General features: G+C 46.3%; 1 protein-coding gene across 1 annotated transcript in view; it reads right to left on the bottom strand.

The window, feature by feature from the left end:
• Positions 1 to 1,683, bottom strand: part of COL5A1 (collagen type V alpha 1 chain) — a 203,237-nt gene extending 201,554 nt beyond the window's left edge. Inside the window, exon 1 of the mRNA XM_083375260.1 lies at positions 1,453 to 1,683. Coding sequence (XP_083231386.1) covers positions 1,453 to 1,549 — 97 coding nt within the window. The 5' untranslated portion in view covers positions 1,550 to 1,683. The remainder of the gene's footprint in view (positions 1 to 1,452) is intronic.
• Positions 1,684 to 15,199: the final 13,516 nt, after the last annotated feature.

The following is a 15,199-nucleotide window of genomic DNA, read 5'->3' as shown; positions in this document are numbered from 1 at the left end:
GTTTGGGAAACTCCCCCCTCCCCTTGGCATCAGTCCTTTATTTTCCATAAAGTGCAGAGAACTTCGTTTAATTCCCAACTTTTCACCCAATTACAGTAGTGGCCAAAATTGTGGAAACCATTTGGGAAAAGTGTATTTTTGAGGTTTGACGGCTAATAACACCACTTTTGTGGGAGTAGTACCATAAAACTATATATCAATGGAAAGATAATTTAATCAAGAATGTAATGCAACATAGTTTATTCAATTATCTGTTCTGTATTCTGTGAAATGCTATAGCCAAATAACCACAAAAAGGAAGCACAACTTGCTTAGGTTGATATCAGGTAGCTTTCCTTCATCTGATTGTAGCCAATGATCATGAGTGTTTAGAGAGCCAATCAGGTCTCATCTTGTTTTGGCAATGAGCCAATCAGATCACAGTAGGATCCAGTTATTGATGTCATGTATTGAAGCTGAGAGGGGGACATTTGTCAGTGTGTTATGTGATCGCTATCAAGTTGGTTGGGTTTTTTTCTTTCATTGAGTGAGCTTGTAAAACGTAATAAAATTAAAGTAATGGTGCAAAGAGTTGACGGGTTGCCCAGAAAGCGATGTAGAATAGTATTATCAAGTGAACAAGGCTACAGTTATAAAGAAATTAGAGGAATAATGGGTGGAAATTTAACCAAAGTTTCTACTGTACACTTTTCCCAAAAGGTTTCCACAATTTTGGCCACTACTGCATCTCAACCCCAAACTTTTTTCAACGCCAGCCGCTTTACGTCCATTTCCATCCTTTTTTAAGGTTGGTCCTCTCTGTTTTAAGCACCCGGGTATTCTACAACACGTCACGCCTGGCTGATTTTGCTACATTAACATAGAAATACGACACGAACCTTAAGAACCACTCTTAACAGGGATGTGAGCATTTTCGGATCACTACATGCGCAGCTTTAAAATGTAAAACAAAAAAGACTTTCTATCCAAACCCAACGAGGGAAGGGAATGCCAGTTATCGTCCCTCCTGGGGGACAGACATGAAATGAATTTTTCTGTCGACGGCAGCACGGCCCGATGCAAACCCATTTCTTGCAGGCGCCCGTGAAGCGGGAGGGCAGCGCCGGCTCCCACCGAGGCGCAGAGGCAGCACCTGGGGGCGTCCGTGGACGAAGTTCCTCCCAGTCTGCAAAGCTCAGATCGCTCCTAGGAAGAAGTTTGCGGCGAGCGGCACAGATGCTGCACGCCACAAAGAAGCCATTCCAAAGGGGAAAGCGAGCTCGTCCGCTGTTAAACAACCGCTACTCGCGCCCTGCCCTGCCCCCCCCGCCACTACTCCGTCGCCTAAGACCTCTGCGTAGAGTTGCCCCCTCCAAAGGGGCTGCCGAAGCGCCTCCGAGGGCGGGGACGGCCCCGAGCGGACGCCCGAAAGCCCGGGAGAAGCGGCCCGGCGGGGATGCCGGGCGCCCTTACCTGCGCGGCTGTGGGCGAGGGCGGCGAGCAGGAGCAGCGCCAGGCTCCCGGGCCGGCTCGGCCAGCCCCGCCGTTTCCAGCGGGTGTGCGCGTCCATCTCCGCGGCGCGCGGCTGGTCCGGGCGAGGCGCAAAGCGGGGCGGCGGCGCTCCGGGGCGGCTCTTCTCCCGACTCGCGGACTAAGAAGCGGACGCCTCGCTCCCCTCCGGCCGGGCAGGAGCCTCCTAGGCGGCCATGGGCTGGGGCGGCGGCGGCGGCGGCTCCTCTCCCTGCGCAGCCTGCTGGCCCGGCGCGCGGCTGGGGAGGCTCGGGGCGTCCGGCTGCCCCCCTCGGCGTCTCCTGCCGCCTCCTCCTCGGTTCCTCGCCCGACCTCCTTCCGGGGCGCCGCTCGGCCAAGTGCGCTCGCCCCGCTTTGCTGCCCCGCGAAAGAAACTTTCGGCTCCCTCGCCCGCTCCCCTTTCCCCGCGTCAAGCCGACGGGGCCGAGCTGCCAATCCGGGGGGCCCCAGCCAATGGCGGCCAGGGAAGCCCCCGGCCCCGCCTCCGCTCCGAAGGCGGGGGCGGCGGGCGCCACGAAGCCTTGCCTGGGTGGCAGGGGCGGCCGGCGCTCCCCTCCCCTCCCCGCCCTCCCCGCCGCCGCCGCCGCCAGCCCGGAGCAGGCCCGCGCGCCGCCCCGCACCCGCCCCGGCCCGCGGGGACGGTGGCGAGATGCGGATGGCCCGGGCGCCGGTCGAACCGGGGCTCTCGGCAGGCGGGGTCCCCGCGGCCCTTTCCCCCCTGCCCCGCCGAAACTTCCCGCAGCCAGAAGCTCCGGCCGTCCTGTAACCGTCTGGAGCAGGGGTCTTCAAACTTGGCCCTTTTATGACTTGTGGACTTCAACTCCCAGAATTCCTCAGCCAGCTGGCTGAGGAATTCTGGGAGTTGAAGTCCACAAGTCATAAAAGGGCCAAGTTTGAAGACCCCTGGTCTGGAGGCTCTCTCGGCCCGGTCCTTTAGCAGCGCCTTCCCGGGCATCTCGGCTTTGCTGCCTCGGGAGCAGCCAAAGGCGGCCCCGGCGCTCCCCCCCCCGGCACAAAACGCCCCCCTCAGCACTTGGGGAGAGATGCCCGTCTGTCCCCGCCACCCCCGGGGCCTCCTGGGCAGCCCAGAGCGAAGGCCGCCTCCCGGTCCTCTCCTCGGAGCCTTTTCGCCCCCCCCCCCGGACGGGAGTTCCCCGGCCAGCCTCCCCTTCTAGCCCGGTGAGCAGAAGGCAGCCGGAGCTGGCTGGGAAGAGGCCTCGGCCCCAACCTGGCTGAGGGGAGAGGGGCGGCAGAGCTGCCCTCCTGCCTCAGGCCCCCAACTGGCCAGCCAGGCCTCCTCTGGGCCGGGACCCCTGTGCCCAAATTCCCAGGGGAGCGGTCGGGGCACCCAGCATGGACAACCTGCCACTCCTGAGAGATCCCCAAAGCCTCCTTGCCAGGCAGAGACTTTAAAAGCTGGACGGCAGGGAATGCCCTCCCTGGCTTAACGGGACCCTAGGCTCTCACTGCCCAAAATATGCCTTGAACTGCCCAAGCCTGAACCCTGTGGAGAGAAAGGCACCATTCGGGAAATGCTGCCGGTAGCCAGAACTGAATTAGCCACTACTGCTGCAGAGTTTGCTCTGGAAAAGGAGCCATGCAAACTCTGGGGAGAAAAGGGATAATAGTGGTTAGCTCCTAGCGGCCCATAAGACTCTTCGTGTAGTCACGGCAGGGCAACCAGCCACAATAGATGTGCGCAAATGGGAATTTGAGGACACAACCACGTTTGATTTCAGAAGAGGAACCACTTAAAGTCATTGTTGGGCATCATGAACTTTGGGGGAGGTTGGGTGGGGTTCAGTTGCAGCAGAGGGAAAACCCGAAGACACCTTGGAAGGTGCCGCTGGGATCCAGCCCCTCACCGGCCAATCATTTGCCCCAGGGGGCACTGGACAGATCCCCAAAGGAAGCAAAGGATGGAATCTCGTTGGATGATCCAGGGAAAGGCCAAAAAAAACGTGAAAAGCCAGGCAAAAAGCAGCAGCAGTTCAGGGGAGGCCTTTGAGACAATGGAAATTTTATCATGGGGTGAATGTCGGAGTGGCAGAGGAGCCTGGAGTGCCTTGGAAGGACATTGAAGACCTTCACCCGAGGAGAATATCGACAGGTAGAAGGTGAGGATGGAGATGGGCTCTGTAGCCTGAAGGGACCATCTGACTCCCAGATGCAATGGAGCAGAGTCCACTGCACAAACAGAGCCACAAGCAGGAGGCTCCAAGGCTTGGCTGCCCTGGCAGAGACTTGGTCCAACTCACTGACCAGCTAATCAGGTGCAACTCACTAAACTCCAGGTGGAGAACTGAAGTTGCAACGTTTGATACCATCTGTACCACCCAAGAAGTATCTGGCAACCTGAAATCTGCCAAGGACTCTGAAGAGCTCCAGAGTTGCGTCCTCCCTTCACTTCCCCTTGAGGCCATGATTCACAACTCAAATTCAAGCACCCCTTTGATGTTTCACACACAGCCTTAATGTATTTATATCTCTTTGTGGGTCTTCCAGTTCTCGTATTACTTTTTCAACCAGAGAATTTTCTCCCCTTTTCAAATAGGGAAAACGCATCTTTAATTTGCTAGAATCTTGTGATAACAAATCCACATGGACCAATGCAGTCAAGCCTTAGTGATGCAGATACTTGGGTCTTCAATGGCCAAAATCGATAGAAGAAATAAAATGTGATACTCCAAATCACCCATTTAAAATGCCCAGGAAATAGTTTCATCCACATAATGAACAAGTAATTTGGGAAATAAAGACAAGTACGTTGAGTGGGGTGGGTGGGTGGGGGATTCAGCTGGAAGGATCAGAGCCTTCCCCGGGCCAAGCCCTCCGTCCCTTGCAAAGGCCGGCCGAATCCCAACCAAAGGGCGGGTGGGCCATAGAGAAGACCCCTCTCCCCACCTGGCTCCCAGCAAAGGGTCCTGCATGGCCCAAATGCAAGAGAGAAAGAGAGTCAGCAGCAAGTAAGATGATTGACAGGATTATCCAAAATATTCCCACTCGTTTCTTGCTCTTCCAGGGGAAACGCAACATTTGCTTGGATGTTGTTCACCCAAGTCTGGTTCTTTAGGCTGGGCGGCGATTCTGTTCAAAATCTCCAAGGCCAGATCAGCACCAGAAGGGCGCCTGGGCAGAAATGACGGAGGCAGGGCACAATTTTTAATCTAGCCTAGAATGCTTTCCTTCTGTTGTTGCTCTTGTGAACTTTGTTTTTGCTTTCATCTCTGCAGGAATGACTAACAAATATGCCATGCGGAAATTAGGTTTAGAGGTCCAAGTAGTGCAGTAATGCAGTCCTGAGGCATGGAATGTCAATTGAGAAGGATGAAATTCGAAACTAACCAAAACGTAACTAATGATAAAAACATGGAGGATGTTTCTATATTTGGTCAGGATCTCGTTCCAGAAGGGAATGTATACATTTTAGGTAAAACATGGGATATACGTGCCCCTAAAACAAAGCCAGTTCAGTTTCCATGCCGTTTCCTCACATTGAAACCCAAAGCCACCCATCGTGGGAGATTTCTGAGCAGGACTGTTCTCAAGCAGAAGTAGTAGCTGTAACGGCAGAGTATCAATTTATTGATACCCGAGTACCAATTTATTGATATCTGACTACCAATTTATTGTAATCATTGATCAGAAAACATGGTGAATGTTTGCATAGCTTGTGTGTACAATTGCTTGACGTGCTAAGTGACTTTATAAAACCGTAGTAAGACCACACCTGGAATACTGCAGCCAATTTTGAGAGTTTTGAAAAAATTCAGAGAAGAGCAACTAAGATGATCAAAGGCCTGGAGACTAAAACATACGAAGAACGGCTGCAGGACTTGGGTTTGGCTAGTCTAAGGAAAAGAAGAAATAGGGGAGACATGATGGCAGTGTGCCAGTATTTGAGGGGCTGCCACAAGGAAGTGTGCCACAAGGAAGAGGAGGTCAGGTTATTCTCCAAAGCACCAGAGGGAAACACGTTAAACAATGGTTGGAAACTGATCAAAGAGAGAAACAACCTGGAATTGAGGAGAAACTTTCTGACAGTGAGGACAAACAACCAGTGGAACAGCTTCACTCCAGAAGTCATGGGCGCTCCATCACTGGAGGTTTTTAAGAAGAGCCTAGACCAGGGGTAGGCAACCTTGGCTCTTTTATGACTCGTGGACTTCAATTCCCAGAATTCCTGAGCCAGCCATGCTGAGGGGAAAGGGAGAGGTTTCCAAGCTGAGCCATGCTGGCTCAGGAATTCTGGGAGTTGAAGTCCACGAGTCATAAAAGAGCCGAGGTTGCCTACCCCTGGCCTAGACAGTCACTTGTCTGAGATGGCATAGGTTCTTCTGCTTAAGCTGGGGGCTGGACTAGAAGACCTCCAAGGTCCCTTCCAGCTCTATTCTATTCTATTCATTCTGCATATTGCTTTCCTAAAAAGAAGTGTAGATAACCCTGGGTCCCTCCAGCTGTCTTAACTAACAGAGATCTGAGAGTTTCCAATCATAGGTCTCTGTAATATTGGTGATAATCTTATAATAGCAAGAGACGATGAGTTCTAGTCCTGCCTTAGACATAAATGAAGGCTGGGTGACTTTGGGCCAATCACTCTCCATCAGCCCTACCCGCCTCACAAGGTTGTTGTTGTAAGGAAAATAGAAGGAGAAGGAATACTGGGCATGTTTGCTGCCTTGGGTTAGTTATAAAAATAATGGTGGGATTCTTTAAAAAATCTAAAATAAAGTAATGTATAAAGCAGGCATATCCAGCCTGCAGCCTATGGGCTGCATGTCACCCTGGACAGCTAGATCATAAACTTTTATTATTGTGTGACTAGGCCCCAAACACAGGACAAATCTTATTTCCTGTTTCAGCCTAACCCAAGGCCATCCACAGGCAGTAGTCACAGTAGTGACAGCTCATATTTGTGTAAATTTTTTGGATTGCTAACAAAGAATTAAAGGGAGACTGATATGATCATTTCAAACTTATTTGTTCTCATCAGTCAGCCATACCCTTCTGAAATTCGAACCTGGGCCGATTGCACCTTAGGCTACCTTGCTAGGCCCCAAACACGGGACAAATCTTATTTCCTGTTTCAGCCTAACCCAAGGCCATCCACAGGCAGTAGTTCTTTGTTAGCAATCCCAAAAAAATGCTCTGTGTGTGTGTGTGTGTGTGTGTGTAAATTTTTTTGGCTTGCTAACAAAGACTAAAGGGAGACCGATATGATCATTTCAAACTTATTTGTTCTCATCAGTCAGCCATAAGTTTGAAATGATCATATCGGTCTCCCTTTATTGTTCGTTAGCAAGCCAAAAAATTTACACAAATATGAGCTGCCACTGCTGTGGCTACTGCCTGTAGATGGCCTTGGGCTAGGCTGAAATATATATATATATATATTTGTGTAAATTACTAACAAAGAATTAAAGAGAAACTGAGATGCATTTCTGACTCTTTAGTCTTCATCAGTCAGCTATACCCTTCTGAGATTCGAACCTGGGCTGATTGCATATTAGGCAGTGTTATTTGCCTCTTAAGCCATAAGGTCTCTCTCGCTCTGTTAGCTTTTTTTTTGCAAGGGAAGATATGTTTCAAATGTTAACTATTTAGATTACCTTGCTAGGCCCCAAACATGGGGCAAATCTTTATTTCCTGTTTTCAGCCTATCTTGAAGGCCATCGAACAGGCTGTAGTCACACCGGACAGTTCATATATTTGTGTAAATTACTAACAAAGAATTAAAGAGAAACTGAGATGCATTTCTGACTCTTTAGTCTTTATCAGTCAGCTATACCCTTCTGAGATTCGAACCTAATATGCAATCAGCCCAGGTATATAATGGTCAGCAGTTTGGCGGGTCAAATCCTGAGTGCCGCATAACAGAGTGAGCGCCTGTTACTCGTCCCAGCTTCTGCCAACCTAGCAGTTCGAAAGCACGTAAAAATGCAAGTAGAAAAATAGGGACCACTCCGGTGGGAAGGTAACAGCGTTCCGGCCACATGACCACGGAGACGTCCTCAGACAAGCGCTGGCTCTTCGGCTTTGAAACGGAGATGAGCACCGGCCCCTAGAGTTGGAAACGACCTTTACCTTTACCTTTACTATGCATTCCAAGACAATTTCTGCTCACTCAGCATGACCCAGGCAAGCCAAAAGGTATTGGTTTGATTCTATGGAGCTTGTGGGCGGATGGGAAGATGCATTCTCAGATCTGGTTGTCCCCCAAAAGCAAAGTGAATGTTGTCCCTTGACTACCAAATGTAAAATTGCAAAACTATCTGGGGGCTGTCGCACTCTTCCTGGAGTTACAGAATCACAGGAGCCAAACCGGAATCCTCTGCAAAGTGCAGGGGAAATAGTGAAATGGCTCTCTGAGGGGTGGCTGTCCAACCTCTTCTTCGAAACCTCTAAAAATGGAGAACACACAACCTCTGCAGGAGTTCCACTGTTGAAGAGAAGGTTTTCCTTATGCTGCAACAAATTCTGTATTGCTGCAACTCATATCTACTCCTAACCCATTTAAAAATAGTTCCTGACTATCTTTTCTAGGACACCGCCTTATTGCCTGAACCCCAATACTATTGTCTCCCTTCAGTTTTCCTCCCGCCAAACCAGGAGCCCAGTTTCTTCAGCCTGGCTTCATGCGTTTTGATTTAGGGTAGAGTAGAGCTGGAAGGGACCTTGGAGGTCTTCTAGTCCAGCCCCCTGCTCCAGCAGGAGGACCTATACCATCTCTGACAAGTGGCTGTCTAGTTTCTTCTTAAAAATCTCCAGTGATGGAGCACCTACGATTTCTGGGGGATAAGCTGTTCCACTGGTTAATTGTCCTCACTGTCAGAAAGTTTCTCCTTAATTCCAGGTTGCTTCTCTCTTTGATCAGTTTCCAACCATTGTTTCTTCTCCTGCCCTCTGGTGCTTTGGAGAATAAAGTTGACCCCCTCTTCTTTGTGGCAGCCCCTCAAATACTGGAATACTGCTATCATGTTGCCCCTGATTCTTCTTTTCTTTAGACTTGCTAAACCCAGGTCCCGCAGCTTTTCTTCGTATGTTTTAGTCTCCAGGCCTTTGATTATTTTAGTTGCTCTTCTCTGAACATTTTTCAAACTCTCAACATCTTTTTTGTGATAGCATGGCTGCAGCATTCCAGGTGTGGTCTTACTAGGGTTTTATAAAGCTGTACTAATACCTCGCATGATCTTGAGTCTATGCCTCTGTTTTTACAACCCACGATTGTATTAGCTTTTTTGGCTGCTGCGCACACGGCTGGCTCATGGTTAAGAGATCGTCCACTAGGACTCTCACAGTTACCGTCTTTGAGCCAGGTCTCCTCCAACCTGTACTTGTACCTTTGATTTTTCTTGCCAAATATAAAACTTTGCTTTTCTCCACACTGAAACTCATTTTTGGATACGTTCCATTGTTCATGTTTCTCAAGATCTTTTTGAATCCTGAGCTTGTCTTCTGGGGTGTTGGATACTCCTGACAGTTTGGTGTCATCTGCAAATTTGATGTGTTCCCCTTCAATTCCCTCATCTAAGTCATTGATGAAGATATTGAAGAGTACTGGGCTGAAGACAGAATCTTGTGGTATCCCACTCCTTACCCCTCTCCATGTGGATGTAGTACCATTGAGGACCACTCGTTGAGTACAGTTTGCCAGCCAGCTACATATCATCTGGTGCTGATGTTGTCTATTCCACCTTTTTATAGCTTACCAAGGAGTAGGTTGTGGTCTAATTTATCAAATGCGTTACTGAAACCTAAGTATACTACGTCCACAGCATTTTGCTGTTCTACTAGTTTGGTCACTTTGTCGAAGAATGAAATAAGATTGGTTGGGCATGATCTGTTTTTAAGAAACCTGTGCTGGCTATTAGTTATGACTTGGTTTGCTTCTAGTTATTCACAGATCTGTTTTTTGATTATCTTTTCTAGGATCTTTCTAGGTATTGATATTAAACTGATTGGTCTGTAGTTTCCTGGGTCCGTTTTTTCCCCTTTCTTTAAGATGGGAACCACAACAGCCCTTTTCCAATCCTCGGGTACTTCCCCGGTGCTGCAGGATTTTTGAAAGATGTGGTGCAATGGTTCTTAGATAACTTCTGCCAGCTCCTCCAGAACTCTGGGATGTAATCTGTCAGGTCCTGGCAATTTATATTCATCAAGGTCGGATAGGTGTCCTCTTACCATTTTCTTGCTTATTTTAATTTTTGTTTCTAGTTTGTCTTTTGCAGTGGTTTTTTTGGTATGTTGGGCTATAGTTTCTTTTTGTGTGAAGACTGACGCAAAGTACGAGTTAAGCAGCTCTGCTTTTGCCTGTTATTTTCTTGCCATCTTCTCTCTTTAGTGGGCCTACAGTTTCCTTGACTTTTTTCTTGTTGTTAATGTGTTGCTAGAAACTTTTTTTTATTATCCTTGATTTCTGTTGCAAGTCTTTGTTCATTCTGAGCCTTTGCTTTCCTGATTTTATATTTGCGTGTTCTGGCTGTCTGCTGATAATCAGCCTTAGTTATGTGTCCCTCTTCCCTTTTTTTATATTTATCCTTTTTGTCTTTCAGTTTGTCAGAGAGATCTTTGTGCAGCCATGCTGGTTTCTTCTTGAATTTCTTGTTTTTCTTTTTCAGTGGTATTGTGCTGGTCTGGGCTTTTATGATTGCATTTTTCAGAGTTTCCCACACTTCTTGGGTTGTTTCCCCTTTAGGAAACTTCCATGAGCTCCCACTTTCCTGGGTTCATGTGGCCCCTGTTGTGCTTTTATTGCTATGGTTATTTTTTGGTCTGCATTGTTTTGCTGTTACGTTTTTAACTGTTTATTGTACAGTATGTTCTGGTGTGTAAGCTGCCTAGAATGGTTTAGAGTGAGCAGCCATACTAAATTAAAATTATTACCATCATCATAAATCCTAATTTCATAAAGATCTGCATCCAGGACCAATTATGGGATGCTAAGAAGTTTCTTAGTGATTCACACAGCATCCTTTATAAAGGCGTAAATATTTTATGCATATATCATTGGAATACATGAAATAATAGAGCCATAAGTGTCATCTGAAATGACTTTCAAGTCAAATTATATGCAAAAGAGTATAAAAGAATTTAGCAATGGCCAATAACATTCTTCTAGGCAGAACTTTTTCCAATACTTCCTCCAGGAGCAAAAACATGTGGATGCAAAACATCTGAAGTTTTTAAATTGTTCCATTAAATGCCCATCCTGAACTTTAGCCCTTTTGCAAATGTCATTGTGATAGGATTTTTTTTTCATTTTGTTTTTAAATTAGAATTCATTTATAATTTGAAATTCTTGTTCTGAATTGGGGAGTTTCATGAAACCCACTAAGGAGTGATAGAAAGAACTGGTGCTTTGCCAAGATATGTGCTTATTAGCCAATTTGAGAGGGTGGAAGCCCAATAACCCATGGCTTTTTGCCTCGGAAAGATATTCTGTATAAGGATACCCGTGTGGAAGTTAGAGTAGGCCTAGTCAGGCGCCCTGAGTACTTATGTGGGTGGATGTTCAGACAGCCCTCAAAACCCTCATTTATTTCATTTCATTGGTTTCCTAAATTGAATTCTGGGCGATGTCTTGCAGTGGGCATTAAGGCTGTCGGGAAAGAGTGAGCTGTAAACTGAGATGGGGTGACTGATTGTTCAGATGGTGACTGATGCTTTTAAATTACAAGGAGGTCTTTCTTGCCCAGATATCAGGAATCTAAGGATTCACCCTAGAACAGATTGTCAAGGAAGGGGGAGGGGATCACCTTCCCAGTAGAGGCTGGATGGAGATATGCTAGAATGGATTCCTGCCCTGAACAAGGGGCGAAGGAGGAGACCCCTTCCATTTGGAGGCGCCCTGAACACTTTGGAAGGTCACGTCTGCACTCCCCCTCACAGCCTCCATCCTCCACAGGGTGTTTTGCCCGTGGTGAGGCATCCCCCAAAGTGCACAGAGCTGGGTTATCTGCGCGATGCCATTGCCCATCTGCCAGGTCAGAAAGGGTGGGCACACTCCTCGCCCTTTCCTTCAAACATGGACATCTTTTGGGATCTAGGAGGTGTAACATTTCCGTGGCAGACCCAACGCGTGGAACAGCCCACCCTCCTTGCCTCCCCAAAAGCTCTGGAGGCCTGCCTTTCCCCCCAAGCCCTGGGTCAGGGTGAGGGGGACAAGAGGACCTTATGAGGGACTGACAGATTAGCTTCTATCTAATGTAGGAGCTTTATTTGCATGCCAGGTTTTCGATGCTTATGGTTTTATTAGAACCATCTATGATGATGTCTTGTTGTTAATGTTGTTCTAAGTCTTGATTGGGAGCTGCCCCGAGTTCAATGTGAGATGGGCGGCTACATAAATGTTTTAAATAAATAGGCAAACAAACTCCCTTGGCCTCTCCTCAAGGCCCGAAGAGCAAAGCGCACTCGGCAACTGGGACTTGGCAGAGCGAGATCCTTGTGGAAGGACGACGTCATTCTTTCCACTGAAACCAAAGAGAGGAGAAATCCAGCCACATCTGTCAGAGATTAAAAATGGCTCCAAGTCAAGCTGGAAAAGTCATTTGCAAAGCCCTTTCCGAGGGTTGCCTCGCAAAGATGAATGAAAAGGCCTCCAGATGTCAAGAGTCCTGGCCGGGCTGTGGTGCAGAGGATCCCTCTTCGGCCCCATGGTGGGTTGAGTTTCTCCGCTTGGTTGTTTCCCATAGGAAGGACAATGCACAAGGAGGGTTGACGATGCACAGGAGCAGCTTGGGACAGTTTTGTGCAGCCAGAGGCCTCCTTCCCTGCCCTGGAAAGGGGCCCAACACAAGCTGCTCTCTCAGAGGCGAGTTCGGAACATGTCAGCTGCTGCTAGTATTGATTAATAAAGTGCCCCCCCGCCCGATCCAGGATTTGACTCCAATACCTTGGCCTGCCTGTCTCTGTAGCAGTTCCTCCCCATTCACTGGACTTAGTTCTCCTAGAAGTCTCCATAAAACATGGAGCCCATTCTTGCCTTGCATTGTGCAAAAGACACGGCTGATTTCTGCAATCAAGAAGTTCGGTCACTGAGTTCTTGCATTCTTTGGTGATCTTCAGCAGCATTCATGGAGGCTGGCTTGGATCACTCTGCAATTAATTTTTGGCTTTAAGTCACAGTTCAAAAATGTATTTGACAAATACAATAGCATACATTTATGAAGTGGTTACTCTTAATTCTATCCCAATAATCCTGAGAAAACATTTTCCTCCAGTGAAGGATTATGGTAGACCGGAACTGGTTAAAAAAGATCTTTCTTAATGATTGGAGTTGCTTTGGCATCTACTCACAGGTGGAACTCCCAAACCGGCCACCAAACCATCCCGTCCTCTTCGCTAGCAAATCTGCAAAGCACAGCTGAGAAATATTGCTTACATTTGTTTTAAAGTCTTCCTGGAATTCTGCAGATATTTTGCATGAGAAGTCCTAAATTGGCAAAGTTCAGGGTATTTCTCTTTTTTTTCTAATAGTTTTTATTAAAGATTATATTATACAAGTAAAACTTCTACAACGACAGAATAAAGAAATGCAAGAAAAGAACTTAAAAAATAAAAAAGTGCAGGAAAAAAAAGAAAAACATAAAAATAGAAAAGGGAGCCACCCCTTTCATCCCCAGCAAGTATAAGCGACATTAAAAATTGATCACTCTCTTAAAATAAAAGGAAAAATCCCTTCATTCCATATCTCACCCCAATTTCTATAAACCTATTCTAAAGTCTCATCTCTCCCTATTAAAGAATAACAATCCAGTAAGGGTTATCAGATACAACAATATAAATATTACAAATTGTATCTGTTACACCCAATCTGAATCTTTCATTTTAAACAAATTCCCCACTTCCCCTCTTCAAATAATCAAAATTTATTTCTACCCAGAAAACAATTAAAAAGTTAATGGCATTTTTGAGCTAAATGGCAATTACAGTATGTACGTGTCAGAGAGAGACTGGCTGAGCTGGCATGGAGGAGTCAAGCAAGGAATTAGTCTGGAATCCTTACACAGGCACAAGAAAGCAAAGCTTTGATTGCTGTTGAGCCTAATCTAGTCTGGCTCATATGCAAACTGTCAGTTGGGAGGGATTCCTGTGAAATAGGCAAGAGCAATAAAGTAGTTAACTAGACCTCTTCACATCTGGGTCTTGTGGCTCATGCCTGACATTTTATGTATATGTATTGTTTAGTTTTAGCAGTCTTCTAAAGTCTTCCACTCACAAAACAGCATCACACTGTTTACGTAGCTAAAAACAATAAAAATAAAATAGAGAATAGTTAGATTTCAAATATTCAAACATGATCTTAAGTGTAATTGGCAGATTCCATTAGAACTAAAGTTATTTTACAATTGTCAATATTTAATTAAGAATCAAGAAATATAATTACATCAAAGCCATTAAGGCTAGGAAGAGTTCATCTTCCTCTGTGGGTTATCTCTGTTGACAAAAAAACCAGATGAAATAAATGCCCTCTGTATATTCACCACAAGGTTTTCTTTATTTCAAAGGGATATTTGTTATCATTCATTTGGAAGGCCAAAATAATTTATGCATTTACACATAACCAGTGGAAGAGAACTTGCCTTCAGAAATTGTGGGCGCTCCATCACTGGAAGTTTTTAAGAAGAGGCTACACACTTGTCTGAGATGGCATAGGGCAGACATGTCAAACACAAGACCCGGGGGCCGGATCCGGCCCGCGAAGTGGTTTCATGTGGCCCACGAAGACATCCTGTAAACAGTGAGGGAACGGCCCCCACTGCCTTGGCCCTGGCCCAGAGACCCTCCTTCTGTCCCACTCCTGCCCAGGCCCCCATAGGCACCCTTGATACGAACGATGTAGAGCTGGCCACGCCCACCCAGCAGGCCATACACTCTCTAGCCATGCCCACCCAGTAGGCCACACCCACCCTGGCCATACCCACCCGGACCCTGAGGGCAACCGCAATGCTGATGCCGCCCTCAATGAAATTGAGTTTGACACCCCTGGCATAGGGCCTCCTGCTTAGGGGTTGGACTAGAAGACCTCCAAGGTCCCTTCCAGCTTCTATTCTATTCTATTCTGTTCTGTTCTGTTCTATTCTATTCTTTCTATATTTTCTATTCTATTCTATTCTATTCTATTCTATTCTATTCTATTCTATTCTATTCTATTCCATTCCATTCCATTCCATTCCATTCCATTCCATTCCATTCCATTCTATTCTATTCTATTCTATTCTATTCTATTCTATTCTATTCTATTCTATTCTATTCTATTCTATTCTATTCTATTCTTTCATTATTCTATTCTATTCTATTCTATTCTATTCTATTCTATTCTATTCTATTCTATTCTATTCTATTCTATTCTATTCTTATTACCTTTGCTGGTCTCTAAAGCAAAGGAAAGCTGAAGTAAGATCATAAGCAGTTATGATTTGATTTAGCAACTGCTTTGCTTAACAACTGTGGTTACTAAATGAGGATGACATATCTAAATCGGAACAAATAATATTTTATTTATTTATTTTATTTATTTATTTTATTGAGATTTCTATACCGCCCTTCTCCCTAAGGGACTCAGGGCGGTTCACAGGGCATATATAAATAGCAGTACAAAAATTAAAAGAAAATTAAACCAATGCCCAATTAAAATACAACAATGATAAAATAATAAAAACCAATTAAAAAACCCATATACCCCTAT

The sequence above is a fragment of the Vipera ursinii genome, assembly GCF_947247035.1.
Source record: "Vipera ursinii genome assembly, chromosome: 16".
Classification (NCBI taxonomy): domain Eukaryota; kingdom Metazoa; phylum Chordata; class Lepidosauria; order Squamata; family Viperidae; genus Vipera; species Vipera ursinii.
This window is presented reverse-complemented; position numbering and strand designations above follow the sequence as displayed.